Raw genomic sequence first — 20,670 nt, forward strand, 5'->3', positions numbered from 1 at the left:
AGCAAAATTGCTGGAAAAGCTCAGCAGCTCTGGCAGCATTTGTGAAGGAAAAAAACAAGAGTTAACGTTTCGGATCTGGTGAATCTTCCTCAGTCTTCCTGAATCTAATGATGCCCGAGATAACAAAGTGTGGAGCTGGATGAACACAGCAGGCCAAGCAGCATCTTGGGACCACAAAAGCTGACGTTTCGGGGCTAGACCCTTCATCAGAAAAGATGAGACCCTTTTCTGATGAAGGGTCTAAGCCTGAAACGTAAGCTTTTGTGCTCCTAAGATGCTGCTTGGCCTGCTGTGTTCATCCAGCTCCACACTTTGTTATCTTGGTTTCTCCAGCATCTGCAGTTCCCATTATCTCTAATGATGACCTGTCGATTGTCAGGAAAACCCATCTTGTTCACTGATGTCCTTTAGGGAAGGAAACTGCCATCCATACCTGGTCTGGCCTACATGTGACTCCAGACCCACAGCAATGTGGTTGACTCTTAACTGCCCTCTGGGCAATTAGAGATAGGCAATAAATGCTGGCCTAGCCAGTGACACATACCATGAATGAATTTTTAAATATTGAGTTACCGATACCTCTCATCATTGGTGTTGGAAGCTGGGATGTCCTGGGATATGGGAGACCATATTACAACATAATCTCATTTTAATATCATGGAATCACACAGGATACAAACATAGAATCCCTACAATGTGAAAGCAGGCCATCGACCCATCGAGTCCTCATCATCAGAATATCAGAACCGCAGCCCACCCAGACCCATCCCGGTAACCCTGCATTTTGTGTGGCTAATCCACCTAGCCTGCACATTATGGGCAATTTAGCATGGCCAATCCACTTAACCTGTAAAATCTTTGGACTGTTGGAAGAAACAAGGAAACCCACGCAGGCACAGGGAGAATGTACAAACTCCACACAGGCAGTTGCCTGAAGGTGGAATTGAACCCAGGCCACTGGCACCATGGGGCACCAGTGCTGATCACTGAGCCACCATGCCACCCCAAAGTACAGCCCATTGTGGAATGCTCAATACTCTGTAAGATGACTCCTCCCCAGCAATCAGTTCTAAACTACTCAAGAAACAAATCCATTGCAAGTCATCCTTACAGTCATTTTTAAGATAACTCCAAATGTGCAAGTGAGAGTTGACATTTGTAAATAAGTAATTGTATTGGCTGGGGGGGTTTGCTGGTGGTGGTGAGTTTTCCAATTCATTTGCCTTGTATTAAGCTGGCAATGTGTGTCAGGCCAGGCTGCTTTCTTTACAAGCCACCTAATATTCTATCCAATTACATTAATGGAAATAGATAAAATGTGAACTTTCTGTAGGGGTGGACAATCCATAAATGCGGCTCTGCAGTCTTGGTGAGCTGAATATTTACCCCCAGAGCCTTATTTTTAAGGGAGCAAACTTGTGGAAGAAATAAATGCACTGTGTATATTTTTAACCTGCATTTTATGTACATTTTTGCAGGCAACGTCCCCTCGAGTTGAAGTGATATCGATATCTGTTCCAGAAACATGTGCTAGCACTACACTACAGAAAATTCCATTACTTTAAAAATAGTTCAAACAGCTTAAGTTTTCTCTTAAAATTAGTAGCCGAGGAACATCGTACAGATTCAATGTAGGCTTCCTTCTCCATTCTGACCTCAGCCGTTAATTCCAGGGAGGAAAATGAATTCCATGTGGGTTTTGATTCGGAAGGATTGCATGTCCTTGTAGTGAAGAGAGTCAAAGGAAAATTTCCTGTGTCCATTGAGCCCCGATTATTGGTCATTGTGTGTAGGTGTCTGGCAGTTAGTTTCTCATCGTAGCTTTGTTAGGCTGAAGGCAGAGAAACAGAAGAAATGAAAAGGCACATTTTCAAAACGAAGCAGTTTTTTTGTTGATATCCGAGGTGGTGTTGAGATTGAAAGGGTTTGGGGATGGGGTGTATCTCCAGTGGAGTGGGACTTTTGACACTGTGAACACAAACGCTGTATAGGGGGAGACTCAACTCTACTTCCTTCACAAAGTTGCAGTCGCGAGTGTAACAGAAAGCCATAAGAGCAAATCTTCCTGTCAGATTCTGGCTTATGACATTTGGCGTTCAAACAGACATCTGTTAGACTCCCTGCTCAGTCTCCAGTTCTCAGGTCAGACTATACCAGAGGGAAGAGGAATGGGGGAGGTTTACAAGATTCACAAGAACCATTCCAGGGTTATCCTCAGTTATGAAGATAGTTTGAAGAAGTTGGGGCTGTTCTCCTGGCAGAGAAGGCAGCTTAGTTGAGGTTTTCAAAATCATGACCATGTTGGTTAGAATTGATAGGGAGAAGCTATTCCTGCTTGTAAAAGGAGGCAGAAGGAGAGGGAATAGATTTGCAGTGATCTGCAAAAGAAGCTAGGGAGATATGAGAAAAGAACTCTTTCACACAGTGAGTGGTCGAGAGTTGGGAATGTACTGCCTGGAAATGAGGTGGGGGCAGATTTAGTGGGGGCATTCAGGATTGGAAGGTGAGAGACAGTGGGAATTGCCGATGTTGGAGAATCTGAGATAACAAGGTGTAGAGCTGGATGAACACAGCAGGCCAAGCAGGATTAGAGGAGCAGGAAAGCTGATGTTTCGGGTCTAGAAAGATCCAGACCCGAAATGTCAGCCTTCCTGCTCCTCTGATGCTGCTTGGCCTGCTGCGTTCATCCAGCTCTACACCTTGCTATATCAAACATTGGATGGTTATGTGGATTGCTGTGAGGGTGTGGGGAGAAAACAAGAGACTTACATGAGATCATGACGCTCATTTGAAGAGCCAGTGCAGACACAATGGGCCGAATGGCTTCCGTCTACACAGCATAACATTTCCATGATTCTGTGGTTGGGATGAGTATACCCACTCAAAGCCCCTGACTGAGATGAGTTTCTACCCCTTAGTCTCATGTTCTTTGTGGAAATACGGAGGCCACATTTTAATTTAAACCATAAACGTGCAGGCATATGTAGGGTACCTGGATTCACCCATGGAGAAAGGTAATCGTGGGGAGAAGTGAATCCAGGAGAGCAAGTTTCCACCCACATCCACTTCAGATCCATCAGAAACTGGGGAGAGAGCTGAGGAAATTCTATCCCCTTTTTCCCGAGGCCGCGGGGACAGTAATTATGATCAGATTAAATCGGTTACCTCAATTTATGAACACAACACATTTCTGCATCAATTTTTGTTTTCTGTAAAGCAAATGTCTGGCACTGTATCCTGAAAGCTTAACTGAGTCAAGCAGCACAGTGTGAGGCCATTCGGCTCTTCATGCCTGTGCCAGCTCTTTCATAGGACTATCAAAAACTCTTTCCGCTAATCAGATATTTCCCTACAGCCCTGTAAATATTTTCCTAAATTTTCAAGCTGCATTGAAGTCCCTTTTGAAAGTTACTTTTGAACTAACCTTTGCTGCTTTTTAGGCAGTGAATTCCACTCGCTGCATCAGACAACTGCCCTCTTTCTTTGCTGCTCCTTTCATCAAGTACCTAAATCTATCAGTTCACAACATCTTTAAGGATTCTTTGCCCATAAAGAATGTACCTTTCCCTCAGCTTTACAGAAAGCACTGTATAAATGCAAAACCTTCCTTTTGGTTGCCATTTCAGTACGGATCCTGCCAATTTCTCGACACAATCTCTGACTGAGTTTCGACACAAAGCCCAAGAAATTCCTGCACATCTGAACAGCCTGTTGCAGTGAGGGTAAGGAAAGGGCCTGGAAAGAGGATGGGTGTCATGTTTGTCCACCCGAATATGGCACATTTTGTAGAAAGGGTTCTACAGGATGGAGCCAATGTGATTTGAGATCATGTTTTTTAGAAAGAGGCCTTTCCCCTCCACAGATGTGCAGTTGGAAAGAAGTCAACCTCCCTTGTCCTACATTGTCTTTGTTTCAGAAGTAAAGGAGCATCCCAATAGTGCCTCATGGATCCACGAGCCATGGACAGACTAGCCCAATCTATAGTGAGACACCGATTTGTCTACGCAATGCATTGTAATTCGGTTAGCTCAGTTGGCTGGATTGCAATGCTGGGTGGTGCCAACAGTGTGGGTTTAATTCCAATACCAGCCGAGGGCTACCGTGGAGACCTCTCCTTCTTAACCTCTCCCCTCGCCTGAGAAGTGGTGACCTGCGGGTTAAACCACCTCCCTCTTCTTTCTGTAATGTCAGCCCTGTTGTCTGGTAAGCCAATGGTGACTCGGCCAAGTTGCGTCAAACATGAAGACTAGCCTCAGGGTGCACTCTGCTCCCTGCTATCGTGTGCAATGTGCCATCCAGCACGTGCCTGCCTTTTGTTTCGCCTGCACTAAACCAGGAGTTATTATGGACCTTACCAAGCCGCATGATATTGGCAATGAACAGGTTAACTAGCTTCCTTACCTGTTGCTTTCACCAATGATGGCTTTAACTTCACTTCAAACAGGTAGAGCTCTTTTTTTAACAGCGGGCATAAGATTAGGTGAGTGCTTGTTGACTATTGGATGGATGTGGCTGTGGTGGCAGAACACTTTTCACTGTATCTTTCTGGATAAATGTGACAATAAATAACTCATACTCATACAGTATGACTGCAACCCAGCTGTTTCCAACACAACCAGATCAGATCCTCCCTGCACGGAATGCAAATAAGGATTTAAGTGTCTTTACCTCCTAAGTACATATGTATTCAGTAGCATGATTGTCCTGGATATTTGCCATAGCTGCTTTATCCTATTTTATGCTATCTATAAAGTACATAGATTAGTTTGGCAAGAAATGGGTCAGCATGTGATTAGATTAAGTAACGATACGATTATAGTAACTACCTGAACCGCAGCAGCTGCACTCCCCGCAGAGGAACCCAATCAGCCCATTGACAGCTTGGATGGCACAAAGAATGAGCTGAACCGCACTTAGCACCAACAGGAGAGAGAACAAGGTGACGTGCCAAGTGACAATTTTGGGTGGCTCACTGCAGGCATCCCACATGGTGTAATTTCCCAGGTAGTCGCTGGCCAAAGAAAAGAGAAGAAGAGAGACAACGTACAAATAATGAAAGAAAGTTAATAAACTCATGAAGTACATTGAAAGTCCATTTGCCCCATCCAGTTTCTTTGAAGGGGTTAGGCAACTAGATTTGCTGCATTGCAAATTTTATCATTTCAGCTATACGTTTGGTACTTTTTAAAGGTCTTTACTAAATTGTCTTGTGGATAACTTGCTGACTTCATTGTCTCCATACATACATATATACATGTATACACACACACACACACGTCTACGCACACGCACACACACACACACACACATATGCACACACACACACACACACACACAAGGCACACAGATATACATACATGCATAGGCACACACACACACATGCACACACACACATATGCACACATGCATGCACAGACACACACACACACACACACACACAATGGACACATACACACAAATGTGCAGACACGGAGGCAGGCAGAACATGCAGGTACACACAAAGAGACACACGCATACGCACATTTAGATACATGCACTCAACACAGACACACATGCACACAAACATACACCAACACATACAGACACAGCCACATAAATACATAACCTCAATGATTTTGTAAATTAACTTAAATCTGGGACCAGGAAACCCTCAGCATGTTTGGCAGCATCATTAGAAAGTCAAATGTTTCAGGTCAGTAACACAGCTGCATTCTGATGAATGATCGTTGACTTGAAACAATAACATGGGTTCTGCCTCAACAAACACTGCCAAGCCTATGTCCTTTCGTTACCAACCCTTCCATTGAGGGAGAAGACTTTCATTATCTTCTCTACTGAAATCCTTCATTGATGTGTACACTTCCATCTCCCCTCAACCATCTCCGCTCCAAGTAGAACAATCCCAGTTTCCTCAGTCTATATACAAGGCTGAAACCTCTCAGCTCTGCTGCAATTCTGGAAAATACCGTTTGATCATAACATCCTTCTTGGATCGTGGAGCCCAGGATTGAGCTCGATATTCCAACAGATGCCAACCACTAATTTACTACAGTCTAGTCGCATCTTTACTGCACTGTGTACTGCCTCAGATTTCCACAGATTTTCAGCAGAAAACCAGTGAGGGATAGGGAGAAATACCTACAAATGATAGGCTCATTGCAGCTTTTGAAAAAAATATGATACAGTGCCCTTTATGGGTATAGTTGTAGGAAGTGTTTTCTTTTGAAAGTTTGAAGTACGTAGGAAGAGATGTTGACTGGATCAAACAGGGGTTTGGTGTCTCATCTCATGCAGTCGGACCACAATGCAAGGGGCCGAAAAGGAATTTTTCAGCAAAGTCTTTCCAGGGTATAGTTTGATCCTTCTGGACTGTCAGAAGAGATTAAAACATTGCCTGACTATATCTTTTCAGACTACGCTTGTGTATTTGCTCACAAGTGTCAACATTTGACTGTTATGAGCAGAAGGGAAGAAGTCAATAATCTTTACAGCAAATCTTATCAGACCTGTGTAATGAATCAAAACAATCATTTATTATTTTTAAACTTTACAATGTATTACCTACTGTGTTAAAATTAAGCCTAACATTGGAGCAGAAGAAAGAAGTGCAGATGTTGGAGGTCTGAAACAAAATAAAAACAGAAATTTGTTGGAGAAACTCAGCAGGTCTGGCAGCATTTGTGAAGGAAAGAACAGAGTTAACATTTTGGGTCCAGTGACTCTTCCTCAAAACTGATTGTGACTGGACTGGCCCCTTGCATTGTGGTCCAAATGAATGTAGTTAGGAAAATGCTGGCGTGTACCGAAGGTGGGGTCGGAAGGAGTAAGTGAAAAATGGAGATGAAGCCCAGAGACAGGGAGAGAGAACAACAGTTGGACAGATAGAATACGTAAAGATCAGCCTAGGGAATCAATAGCTGGCAACCGGGACCATTACTTACTGTCAATAGGATGAGAGTAATAGCAGCCCATGTTGTAGAGGACAGATTCCTATTCAAGAAGATGTAGACCACAATTACAGAATAAAACACAATGGCACAATTCGGTTGACCATTGAATATTCTCAGGGAGATCCTTAACAGGGGAATATTTTTATGCAATTTTAATGGGATAAAATAAAAACAAGTTTTATAATGGTAATTCATGTAAAATGACCATTCTTAGAGGAATTTATTCACCAAATGCCAAGTTATGTTCCCTGACCACTAAGGGCTAGATTTTCACCATGGATGCAAACGGCGTGTGTTGAGTTGTCTCGTGCCTTGGTAGGCCTGTTGCCATGGAAATTACCTCCTCTAACCTCCCCAACAGCACACACAGACACACACACATGCAAGATCTAGTGGCATTCCCACTGCACTGTCAATTCACAGAGCCAGATAATGTTCTGGGGACCCAGGTTTGAATCTCACCATGGCAGATGGTGGAATTTGAATTCACTAAATATCTGGAATTAAGAAGATTAAGACTGTAAGGATGACCATGAATCCATTGGCGATTGTCGGATAAACCCATCTGGTTCACTAATGTCCTTTGGGGAAGGAAACCTGCCATCCTTACCTGGTCGGGCCTACATGTGACGCCAGACCCATAGCAATGTGACTGACTCTTAACTGCCCTCTGGGCAATTAAGGATGGGTGATAAATGCTGCCTCGGCAGTGATACTCTCATCCCGCGAATGAAAAAAGAGTAAAAGAAACACAGATAAAAACACACATGTCAACACACACACACACACACACATATATATATATACACACACAGACACACACACACATGTATACACACGCAAACACACACACACACACACACACATGCACACGGTTTTCACTTGAGGGAGGTGTGGGCAGGATCAAGTTGAGCGTGTTTCCTCTGAACGTAGTTTGGAAGTGGCCATAGAGGCAGGTAAGTGCTAAGATAAACTGAGACTTCACTTCTCACTATATTCTACATTTCAGCTCCCAGCTCCCTGCTCTCTCACCACCTCCCGCCACCCACTCCTTACGCCCCTAGCTCTTCCATAGCATCTCACCTAATATCCACCATGGGCAGACATCAGGAACCATGTGGCAATATAAAACATCAACTTCTAACAATTTAAAAATTATGCACACTTTAATTTGATTAAAAACTCATTCGGGAAACCAACTCAAATCCTTTAAATCCCTCAAGTGGTTAATGTATCGTAAAACCAACTATATTTCTCTTCACTAACTATGCAAAAAAGCCTTTCAATAGCTGCCCAAAACTCACATTCAAAATGTCAACTCAGTCCTTGTTGGATAAGTGGTTTTTGGAGCTTTTGAAACCCAGCCAAGCATTCTGGCGATGATAACAGCTGTTGAGAAATGTCAACACCGACAATGTATTTCATCTGCTAGAATGGATGGCTATTGTCTTCTAAGCTATACCGGATGGCCTTGTCAATTAATGTACTTCATCAACAGGTGTCTTCATTTTACTCTAACTGAGAGATGTAGTAATTTTGAAAGGACTGAGGTTTTAAATAACTTCAGATTGTGACACGAAAATAAGTCTTATTTTCCCTTTCTGAGCATTGACACCTTTTCCATAAATTTGTGATTTTCACAGTATGGGTTTAAGCCTTTGAATTTCCCGGAAAAAGATATCTGTTTGAATTCATCACAAATTTCAAATGCTGTTGCTTCTGAGTTTGGCTTTCCTGTCTTTGTGATTCACAGTCTGTTGTTATACTGGCAAAAGTGGAATCTGTTTGAATTAGGAGCTCAACTTTGCATCTGGCTCACATCCACCATTTTGAAATGCCCCCAGAGTCAGCCCAGCTACACAAAAAAATTCAACCTTAAGATTGGCATAGTGTACATTCTCAATGGCTTTCTCACAAAATGTTGTTATTTTATAACTTAGGCACGAACACTGTCAGCATCTGTGTGTATAAAGTGGTGCTATTTTCTCTGAACCAGTTTTTTTTATTAATTTGTGGGACATGGGCATCACTGACAGACTGCAGGCCCTAGCTGTCCTTGAGAAGGTGGTGGTGAGCTGCCTTCTTGAGCCGCAGCAGTCCACATGCTGTAGGTAGGCTCAGAATGCCATTAGGGAGGGAGTTCCAGAATCTTGACCCAGCAGCAGTGAAGGAACAGGGATATAGTTCCAAGTTTGTATCCCACTGTGCTGCCACCTGTGTTGGATCTGTCCTGTTGGTGATGCTAGGGCTTGAGATATTGCCTGTAATTCATGATTCCTTGAGACAACGATGCCAATTTTGGCATTAGCCCCCAGATGTTAGTGAGGAGGACATTGCATAGTAATATAAAGTTAGGAGGGAGTTGCCCTGCGAGTCCTGAATGTTAACTTCAGGCCCCATGAAGTCTTATGGTTTCAGGTTAAACATGGGCAAAGAAACCTCGTGCTGACTAACATACACTCTCCTCGCCTGATGAATCAGTACTCCTCCATGTTGAACAACACTTGGAGGAAGTACTGAGGGTGGCAAGGGTGCAAAATGTACTCTGTGTGAGGAATTTCAATGTATACCATGTAATACAGTTGATGCTGTTGTGTCCAGAAGGTGGGCGTGCCCAGAGTCAAGGGTGACTGTAAGAGGATTCGGTGTAGACCATTTTGGACGGAGATGAGGAGACATTTCTTCACACAAAGATTGGTGAGCCCGTGGAATTCATTACTACAGGAAGTAGTTGATGCCGAAATAATGAATGCATTCAAAGGGGTGACTAGATATAGCACTTGGAGTGAATGAGACCAAAGGTTATGGGGAGAAAGCTCAGTTAGGCTATTGAATTGGATGATGAGCCATGATCATGAAAAATGGTAGAGCCGGCTTGAAGGGCTGAATGGCTTCCTCCTACTCCTATCTTCTATGTTTCTATGCTTCTGCTGTTGTCTTTTTCAGTGTCAAGGTTGATGCCAGGGTGGACTGTCCGGTTTCATTTCTTTACTGAGAATTAGAACATAGAACATAGAACATTACAGCACAGTACAGGCCCTTTGGCCCTCGATGTTGTGCCGACCTGTTATACTGATCTGAAGTCCATCTAACCTACACTATTCCATGTACGTCCTTACTTCATAGCAATTGATACGACTGGATGAGCAGTTAAGAATCAACCACATTACTATGGCTCTGGAGTCAAATGTAGGCCAGACTAGGTAAGGATGGCAGATCTCCTTCCCTGAAGGACACTGGTGAACCAAAGAGATTTGTCTGAGAATCAACAATGGTTTCATAGTTATCAGTAGATTCTTAAATCTAGAATTCTTTCGTTATTGAATTCAAATTCCTCCACCTGCTGAGGATTCTAACCCTGGGCCCCTAGAACATTAGCTGATTTTCTGGAGTAATAGCTTAGCGAAAATACCACTAGCCCATCACCTTCCCAGAAATGCATGCTTCTGAAGTTAATGACTGGATAGGTACAATAAAACAATGATCAACATGGGCTCACAAATGAGGTTCAGAAGCCATCCCAAGATCAAAACAATTGTTTATGTAAATGTATCATTGGGCAAATTGGCTCACTGGGGGGCATTCCTGGGGCTGTAGGAGAATTACAATTACAACAAGTTAGTTCAACAAAGGCAGTTCTGAGACAGTCCCAATGAGTAATTTTTCTTACCCGTTAGTAAAGATATAGGTGTAATTGCTGCTGCTGTTTGTGGCACATTTTGGACCTTGGTTGAGGCCCACTGCAGAAACGATGAAACTGTATGCTGCTCCTGCCACACCTATCCCAGCAAAGATTACAGAGGAGAAATTCTAAGCCAAGAGAAAACAACTTAATTAAAATATGAAATTATGACATGACTGTGGAAAGCAGAGTTGTAGCAGATCATAAAGTAATCTCTCTCTAAACCCCCATTTTACAGCACCTCAGTGATGGAGGGAGTGGATGCTGGTGGATGGTAGTGGATGAAGGTTCAGATATTAGTTTTAAATCAGTGATTTTTTGTTAAGCAAAGCTATCTGTTTGCAGGCAACGGACTCATGGTCATCATTAGGTTCTTAATTCCAGATATTTTTATTGAATTCAAAGTCCACCATCTGCCATGGTGGGATTTGAACCCAGGTCTGCAGAATGCGACCTGGGTCATTGCATAACAGCCCAGCAATAATGCCATTGCCTGGTATGGAAGGAAGGTCTAATGAGGAAGGGCTGAGCGACTTAAGGCTGTTTTCTTTAGTGAGAAGAAAGTTAAGAGGCGACTTAATAGAGACATACAAGATGATCAGAGGATTAGATAGGGTGGACAGTGAGACCCTTTTTCCTCAGATGGTGATGGCTAGCACAAGGGGACATAGCTTCAAATTGAGGGGTGATAAATATAGGACAGATGTCAGAGGTAGGTGCTTTACTCAGAGAGTAGTAAGGCTGTGGAATGCCCTGCCTGCAACAGTAGTAGACTCGCCAACTTTAAGGGCATTTAAATGATCATTGGATAAATATATGGATGATAATGGAATAGTGTGGGTTAAATGGTCTTCAAATTGGTTTCACAGCTTTGTACAACATCAAGGGCTGAAGGGCCTGTACTGCGCTGTAATGTTCTATGTTCTATGTTATATTGCCTCCTTTAATGGCCCATGACAATGACTGTGTGGTTTTAATGACCATTGACAATGGCCCATTTTTAAATAAATTCACATTTCACCATTTGCGATGCTGACATTTGAACTCTGAACATTGGCCTGAAGGTTTTGGATTGCTAGCCCAGTGACACTATGACTATAAAATCACCTCTCCTTCATTAAAGACCAAACTATTTAATTCCTTCAAGTATGTTTGAAATGAGGTTGACTATTCATTTTACACATTTCAAAACAAGAGAATATAGCACAAATGTTGGCACTAACTCAGGGACTTATTTAGGATACTTGTTGTTGACAGTCATAGACTCGCTTTGCAGCTCTCTTTTTTAAAATCTATTCACAGGATGAGGGATCACTGGCTAGGCCAGCTTTTACTGCCCATCCTTAATTGACAAAAATCAACCACATTGCTGTGGTTCTGGATTTATATGTAAGCCGGACCAGGTAAGGATCGTAGTTTCCCTACCTAAAGGACAGTGGTGGGTCTTTCCTGACAATTGACCATAGATTCATGGTCATCATTAGACTCTTAATTAAAAATTTTATTGAATTCAAATTCTACCATCTGTCATGGTGGGATTTGAACTCAGGTCCCTGGAACATAAACGTGGGTTTCTGGATTGACAGTCCTGTGTTAATAGCTCAAGGTCATCGTCATTCCCTCTACATTAGCTCTGGGAAATATTGCCCTGTTTGTCAATGTCATGAAACCAAAATTGCCATTTTCACACATGGCTCAGTTTCTCTGTCCAACAGCAATACGTATCAGATTCTTAGGCCGTGATTTTAATTGCCACTTAACGGCCAAGACAGGATCTGGCAGGTGGAAGGGGCAAGGTAGAGAAAAACCCAATCCCAAAGCAGGCCAGAAACGAGAAACATTTTGCTCCATGAGTTCAATGTAAAGGTTTGTCAGGAGGGATCTTGGGCAATGGTTATTTGGCATTGGATCTGAGGTAGGAAGCGCTGAGTTCCATTTCTTTTCTAATCTTTTGTGGGCTGTAAGCGTCGCTGGCTGGCCAGCATTTCTTGCCCATTCCAAGTAGCCCTGGAGAAGGTGAGGGTGAGCTACTTTTTTGAACTGTTGCAGTCTTCCTGCTGTGTCTTGACCCACAATGCCATTAGGGAGGAAATTCCAGGATTTTGACCCAGCGACAGGGAAGGAATGGCGAGCACCACCACCTCCAAGTTCCCCTCCAAGTCAGGATGGTGAGTGGCTTGGAGGGGAACTTCAAGGTGGTGGTGTTTCCAGATGTCCGATGCCCTTATCCTTCTAGATGAAAGTGGTCGTGGGTTTGGAAGGTGCTGTCTAAGGATCTTTGGTGAATTTTTTACAGCACATCCTGTAGATAGTACACACTGCTGCTACTGAGCGTCAGTCATGGAGGGAGTGGATGCTTGTGGATGTGGTGCCAATAAAGCGGGCTGCTTTGTCCTGGATGGTGTCAAACATCTTGAGTGTTGTAGGTATTCCATCACACTCCTGACTTGTGCCCTGTAGATGGCGGACAGCTCTGAGGAGTCAGGAGGTGAGGTACTTGCTCCAGTATTCCTAGCTTCTGGCCTGCTCTTGTAGACACTGTGTTTATGTGCCGAGTCCAGTTGAGTTTCTGGTCAATGGTAAACCCCCAGGATGTTAATAGTGGGGGATTCAGTGATGGTAACACCATTGAATGTCAAGGGATGGTGGATAGAATATCTGTTGTTGGTGATGGTCATACCCTGGCATTTGTGTGGCAAATGCCACTTGCCACCTGTCAGCCCAAGCCTGGGTATTGTCCAGACCTTGTTGCATGTGCACACGGACTGCTTCAGTATCTAAAGAGTCATGAACGGTGTTGAACATTGTGCAATCAAAAGCGAATGTCCCTGCTTCTGACCTTATGATGGAGGGAACGTCATTGACAAAGCAGCTGAAGATGGTTAGGCTGAGGACACTAAGCTGAGGGACTCCTGCAGAGATGTCCTAGAGCTGAGATAACTGACCGCCAACAACCATGACCATCCTCCTACATGTCAGGTATGACTCCAACCACTGGAGAGTTTGCTCCTTGATGCCCATTGATTCCAGTTTTGCGAGGGCTCCTTGACGCCACACTCGATCAAATGCAGCCATGATATCAAGGGCTGTGACTCTCACCTCACCTCTGGAATTCAGCTCTTTTGTCCTTGTTTGAACCGAGGCTGCAATGAGGTCAGGAGCTGAGTGGCCCTGGCAGGACCCAAACTGGGCTTCACTGAGCAGGTGCTGCTTGATAGCACCGTTACTGACAACTTTAATCACTTTACTGAATATTGAGAGGAGACTGGTGGGCCAGTAATTGGCTGGTTTGGATTTGCCCTGCTTTTCGTGTACGGGACATACTTGGGCAATTTTTCACATTGTCGGTGAGATGCCAGTGTTGTAAACGTACTGGAACAGTTTGGCTAGGGGAACAGCATGTTCTGGAGCATAAGCCTTCAGAACTATTGCTGGAATATTGTCAGGGCCCATAGCCGCTGCAGTATCCAGTGTCTCCAACTATTTCTTGATATCACGTGGAGTGAATTGAATTGTCTGAAGACTGGTATCAGTAATGCTGGGGACCACTGGAGAAGGCTGAGATGGATCATCCACTTGGCACTTCTGGCTGAAGATTACGGCAAATGCTTCAGCCTTATCTTTTGCAATGATGTGCTGGGCTCTTCCATCACTGAGGATGGGGATATTTGTGAAGCCTCCTCCTCCAGTGAGTTGTTTAATTGTCCAGCACCATTCATGACTGGATGTGGCAGGACTGCAGAGCTTAGATCTGATCTGTTAGTTGTAGGATCACTAATCTCCGACTATCACTTGCTGCTTTCGCTATTTGGTATGCAAGTAGTCCTGCTTGGTGGCTTCACCAGGTTGACACCTCCTCTTCAGGTATGCCTGGTTCTGTTCTTGGCATGCCGTCCTGCACTGTCCATTGAATCAGGGTTGATCCCTAGCTTGATGGTAATGGTTGAGTGGGGGATATGCCGGGCCATGAGGTTACAGATTGTGCTGGAGTACAATTCTGCTGCTGTTGATGGCCCACAATGCCTCATGGATGCCTAGTCTTGAGTTGATAGATCTGTGCAAAGTCTGTCCCATTTAGCACAGTGATAGTAACACACAACATGATGGAGGTTATTCTCAACGTGAAGGTGGGGTTTCACCTCCACAAGGACTGTGCGAAGGTCACTCTTGCCGATACTGTCATGGGCTGATGCAACTGCAGCTGGCAGATTAGTAAGGTTGAGGTCAAATGTGTTTTTCCTGCCTTCGGTCAGGCCACCTCCTTTTAGCACTGCTATTGGAACAGGAGGAGCAGGCACCTGCTCTCTCGAAGGTCACCAGTAAGCCTTCAGCCTAACGCTATTCTCGGTAAGAACTCTACTCCCTGAGCCACACCACAACCCCAGCCCAAAATCTTGCAGCCCTTGCCTGTGCCAAGAGTGTCCAGCTGTGGGCTGTTGCAAGTTCACAGTGTCGCCTCTCGTTGACCAAGCATTCGGTCAGGTACGTTCCAGCCCAAAGTTATTTGAATAAGACTCTGCTTGACTTGGCGAGGCTTCCATGTCTCATGCTTTACCAAGCTTTTGAGTACCCTCTCTCATCGTCCCATTTAAATCTCACCACTGCATTTTTCTGCTATTTTAACCAAACGGATGGAAATTTAATAGGATGATCCTATGTTTGAGATGCGCTCCTGGAGCTAAAGTAAAATCTAAAAGTGGGCAATTCTATTTAGAAGGATTGGAACTTAAAGCAGTAAATTAGAATTATAGTTTCACCTGTAAAGAAACCTGCAAGTTTTGTTCAAATATTTTGCTGCAGGAAATGGTTGAGGCAGAGATCTTTGAATTATTTACGGCAAAATAGAGGCTGGTAGTTGAAGCAGGGGAAGATGCAGGCCCATGAATAAAGAAAGAGAGTGGAGGAAAGGCAGTAGTTAATGTCAGATCTCTACAGCTGAGTGAGTGCTTATGCAAACAGCCAAAAGTCTTCTTCCTGTGGTAAAAATATCAATGGGTTTAAACACAAGAAAATCAAACTGTTCCCTTTGTAAACAAGAATAGAGAATATTAATGAGTGATCTAAAAGGTGATGATTAAAGGACTTGATAAAGTCAATAGTGAACAACTGCTAATCCATTCGGAAGAGGAACCAAAGAATACAAGAGGACCTAAGACCAAAGCTGGGTCCATTGCATCTGGTGACACAGATACAATGGGCTGAATGGCCTCTCTTGTTCGATATTTTTCTGAGGTGGTGGCAGCCTATGACACTCCAGTCACAGCACCACTGCTCACCAGTTCCTTTTCCTTTCTCTTTATTTTTCTCCTGTGTACAGTTTTTCTTCCACATGACCCCCAAACTCTTAAAATACCCAACCCTACTTGGAGAATGGAGGTGAGATGAAGGGAGACAAGTCACTGATGGACAGGAGCAGGAGCAGAGCACACAGACTGAGTTCCAAAGCAGGGAGCAGGGCTGCGGGGAGCGGGGAGCAGGGAGAGTCCTGGAGAGGGGAGCAGAGTGTGTCCTGGAGCGGTGAGCAGAGCGTGTCCCAGAGCAGGGAGTGGAGAGAGTCCTGGAGCGGGGAGCAGGGAGAGTCCTGGAGTGGGGAGCAGAGCATGTCCCAGAGCAGGGAGTGGAGAGAGTCCTAGAGCGGGGAGCAGGGAGAGTCCTGGAGAGGGGAGCAGGGAGAGCCCTGGAGCGGTGAACAGAGCGTGTCCCAGAGCAGGGAGTGGAGTGAATCCCAGACCGGGGAGCGGATAGAGTCCTGGAGCGGGGAGCAGGGAGAGTCCTGGAGTGGGGAGCACAGCGTGTCCCAAAGCGGGGAGCGGAGAGACTCCCAGCACGGGGAGCAGAGTGTGTCCCGGAGCAGGGAGCAGAGTGAGTCCTGGAAGGGGAACAGAACGAGTCCCGGAGCAGACAGCAGAGCGTGTCCCGGAGCAGGAGGCAGGGCGAGTCCCGGACGGGGAAAAGAGCGAGTCCCGGACGGGGAACAGAGCGAGTCCTGGAGCAGGGAGCAGAGCGAGTCCTGGAGCAGGGAGCAGGGCGTGTCCCAGAGCGGGGAGCAGAGTGAATCCTGGAGCGGGGAGCAGACCGTGTCCCGGAGCCGGAAGCAGGGCGTTTCCTGGAGCGGGGAGCAGACCGTGTCCCGGAGCGAGTCCTGGAGCAGGGAAAGGGGAATTTCCTGGAGTGGGAACCAGAGTGTGTCCCAGAGTGGGGAGCAGGGCGAGTCCCGGAGCGGAGAGTGGAGCAAATCCCGGAGCAGGGAGCGGGGTGTGTCCTGGAGTGGGGAGCAGGGCGTGTCCCGGAGTCAGGAGCAGAGAGAATCCTGCAGCGGGGCGTAGGGTGTGCCCTGGAGCGGGGAGCAGGGCGAGTCCCGGAGTGGAGAGTGGAGCAAGTCCCGGAGCGGGGAGCAGGGCGTGTCCCGGAGTCGGGAGCAGGGTGTGTCGCGGAGCGGGGAGCAGGGTGTGTCCCGGAGTGGGGAGCAGTGAGAAGCCTGGAACGAGGCCAGCGTGTCGAGGCAGTGTGGTCTTGTGTTCCGAAGCCCAGTGGGCATGGAGTCATGCTGTAAAAGGACTATAAGTACTGTAGCAAGTACATTCTCGACAGATTTTATTCTCATTCTGGACTTTAAACGTTACATTCCCATGCTAATGTTTTTTTCAATTCTGTGACAACACTTGGAGTATCTGTACCTCGGTACCATGTACATAAGTGGTGCTGAGAGGCAACATTACAATCTTTTCACTGCACTCATTCAAGAGCTCCTGACAATAAAGGCTATCCTTCTTCAGGAGGCTAAGGAAATTGGGCATGTCCATAAGAACCCCCAGCAACATTTACAGTTGCACCGTAGGAAGCATTCCATCTGGATGCACCATGGCTTGGTATGGCAACTGCTTTGCCTAAAACCGTAAGAAACTGTAGAAAGCTGTGAACTCAGCCCAGCCCATGAGAGAAGCCAACCTCCCATCCAGAGACTCCATCTACACTTCTCGTTGCCATGGAAAGGCAGCCAACATCATCAAAGACCCCTCCCATCCTGCTAATACTCTCTTCCGACCTCTTCCATCAGGCAGATGATACAAAAGCTCAAACACACAGACCAACTGGTTCAAGAACAGCTTCTTACCCGCTATTATTAGGCTTCTGATTGGACCTAACTATAAACCTCATGTTGATCTTGCCTTTGTGAGCTGCCTGTGCAATATAACCTTGTATGCCTCGCTCTGTCTAAGCATTCTATGACCTGTAAGGTTTGTTTTGTTATGATCTGCCTGTACTGCATGCAAAACAAAACTTTTCACTGTATTCAGGTAACAACAATAAACCAAATCAAATATTAGACTGAGCCTCATTACAATATCCACCTGGAATAGCTGGGAATATGTTAAATTCACATTCGGCCACCCTCCAGATCCCCTTTACTGCCTGTCTTCTCTTCCCACCTGACCTCAACCCACAGGCACTGGGAGAAATCTGGGAGAGGGCCAGAAGGGATGGTGAGGTCCGGGGGTATGCCTCAATCCTGCTTACCGCAAACCGTTTCCCGCAGCTCTCGTTTCCACAGCAACCACAGCAGTCGTTTTTCTCCATACCCATGAAGACGAGGATCGGGAACACCATCTGTCCTCATTCAAAAGACAAATGTTAAATCAGCGTCAATTGATGTTGGAATGGCTCACTGATGTGATTACAGTAGGAGGGATCATCAATGTGCAGAAATGCTGCTGTCAGAAAAGTCTTGCAAGAACCAGATTAACATTGCAGTCTGAATAAACGCCGAAAGAACTGTGGATGCTGGAAATCAGAAACAAAAAACAGAAATTGCTGGAAAAGCTCAGCAGGTCTGGTGGCATCTGTGGGAGAAAACAAGTCACATTTCAGTGATCCTTAGAACTGGGCTGGAAATGTTCTGAAGAAGAGTCTCTGGACCTGAAATGTTAACTCTTATTCCTCTCCATAGATATTGCCAGACCTGCTGAGCTTTTCCAGCAATTTCTGATTTTGTTACAATATAAATTTTAGACCAGAGATGAAGTGTCTCTGTTGGTGAATTCAGTTAAACTCTGCGCTAATATAGATCAAAGCTTCCTCCAAAACTGCAAAGTGACTTTGATGACCTTATGCTAGAATTTCAAAGCTTCGTCTTTTGAAAGCTTTCTGTCTATATCATAGGACAAATAAATGCTGTTAAGTATTTATACTCTGAATACCGTAGCCTCATTTTAACAGCTTTCTTTAAAACAAATATCATAGAGGAAATTTTATTTGAACAACAATGAATTGGTTTACAGAAAGAAACGATCCCACTCCCCTATAATCCCCAACTCCCTCCCCCTTCCAGGTTGAACTAAATAAGAAGATAAATTACCAGTAATCCAGATCCTAGAATCCCACTAAAACACCACACAGTGCCGGCCAGTCTCTCAGGCGTATTGTATCCCGTTTCTCCATTTGGGAAAAAGAGCAGAGTGTTTAAGATAATACCAAGAAGAGCCAGAGGAATGAGTGTGATGCCCAGGCACTTGGCACACTTTCCGTAACACATAGTGGTCAATCTCAGCCGCTAGCTGTTTGCTTCCTGAGGAGGGGAGGCTTAAATGAAGCACAAGTTGTGGAGGGAAATCCGTGACTAACCCACTTGGTGAGGAGCGAATGATCACTGAATTTTTTTATAGACAGCCACCCCCAGATGATGATGTTAGATACTGCCCTGTTTACGTAGAGGGGAAGAGGGAAACTCAACTTAAAAATTGCCATGACAACTATCTTGTTCTGTCAATAATTCACCAAATTTAGCATTACACTCAGAGTTCATGAGCTCCTTTCGCCTGTAATATATCAACATGCAGCACCGAACAAGTGACCGCCCTTACACACTAATGTTTTATCATGAATCAATCTATCAATGCCTAATAAGGAAACATTACTCAGAATTTTAGTTTCATCTCACCCACTTTCAAACTCTGCTCTTTGAATTTGAAAGGTGTCCCACCAGATTTTTTAAGAGTGTGCAAATGTTGGACAATTCAGCATTAATTATACTTTTGAATTAAAATTACATTTTAAAGCGAGGTAATAAATCAATATTTGTACCACCATGGTTTAACACACTAGTAACATTCAAGATCATCCTACAGCTTTGCCAAGCTTCGGGGACAGAATGATATCTTTCTGACCTAATTAAAAATGAATAAATTGTTGTACAATTGGCCACTTTTTAACCTCCACCCCCCCAATGATTGATGTTGAAAAATATTCATTTTCTGGACATCAGCATTATTGATTGGAATGGCGGATGCTGACCATCTCTAATTGCCCTTCGGAGGGTGCTGATGAGGCATTTTCTTATGCCATTTCCATCCTTGTAGTTTAGGTGCACCTACAGTGCTGTTTGATATTGCCAAATTGCTAAGTCAGAACAGAGGAGAGGGAAGGGTCACCTGGACTGTTATGGTTCTGGTATCATATATAGGTAAGGAATTCAATGGTTCCATTTCATTATTAACAAGACGAGGATTTTAAATCTGATTTATTAATTAATTGAATTTGCGCTTCTCCAGCTACTAATTGAACTTGTCTCTGACACTGAGCCTGACCATGTGGCAAAGAAGGGAAGGGGGGAGAATAGGAGAGCAATTGTCGTGGGGGATTCAACAGTAAGAGGCACAGACAGGCGGTTCTGTGGATGAGAACGAGATCAAAGGGTGGTATATTGCGTCCCGGGTGCCAGGGTCCATGATGTCTCGGATCGTGTCTTCAAGATCCTTAAGGGGGAGGGTGAGCAACCAGCAGTCATGGTACACATCGGTACCAATGATGTAGGTAGAAAAAGAACTGAGAATGTGAAAAACAGGTACAGGGAGTTAGGTTTGAAGCTGAAATCCAGGACAAACAGGGTAATTATCTTGGTGTTACTACCAGTGCCACATGATAACAAGTTAAGAAATAGGGAGAGAGTGCAGCTGAACACGTGACTACAGGGCTGGTGTAGGAGGGAGGGCTTCCATTATGTGGATAATTGGAGCACATTCTGGGGAAGGTGGGACCTGT

General features: G+C 44.8%; 1 protein-coding gene across 1 annotated transcript; it reads right to left on the bottom strand.

Moving 5' to 3' along the window:
* Positions 1-256: 256 nt before the first annotated feature.
* tm4sf4 (transmembrane 4 L six family member 4) lies at positions 257-19,320 on the bottom strand. The gene is made up of 5 exons (XM_048541528.2): positions 18,989-19,320; positions 18,151-18,240; positions 10,621-10,760; positions 4,827-5,011; positions 257-1,831 (listed from the first exon to the last, which is right to left on the bottom strand). Exons 1-5 carry the CDS (start codon positions 19,163-19,165, stop codon positions 1,827-1,829), a joined length of 597 nt encoding a protein of 198 aa, XP_048397485.1. The 5' UTR covers positions 19,166-19,320; the 3' UTR covers positions 257-1,826.
* Positions 19,321-20,670: the final 1,350 nt, after the last annotated feature.

This window comes from Stegostoma tigrinum, chromosome 14 (genome assembly GCF_030684315.1).
Source record: "Stegostoma tigrinum isolate sSteTig4 chromosome 14, sSteTig4.hap1, whole genome shotgun sequence".
Classification (NCBI taxonomy): domain Eukaryota; kingdom Metazoa; phylum Chordata; class Chondrichthyes; order Orectolobiformes; family Stegostomatidae; genus Stegostoma; species Stegostoma tigrinum.

Coding starts and splice junctions, on each gene's coding strand:
- tm4sf4 (XM_048541528.2), bottom strand. CDS start 19,165: ATGTGTTACGGAAAGTGTGCCAAGTGCCTGGGCATCACACTCATTCCT. Junction 18,241..18,988: donor TTCTAGGATCTGGATTACTG/GTAATTTATCTT, acceptor GAATGAGGACAG/ATGGTGTTCCCGATCCTCGT. Junction 5,012..10,620: donor ACCTATATCTTTACTAACGG/GTAAGAAAAATT, acceptor TTCTTTGGCCAG/CGACTACCTGGGAAATTACA.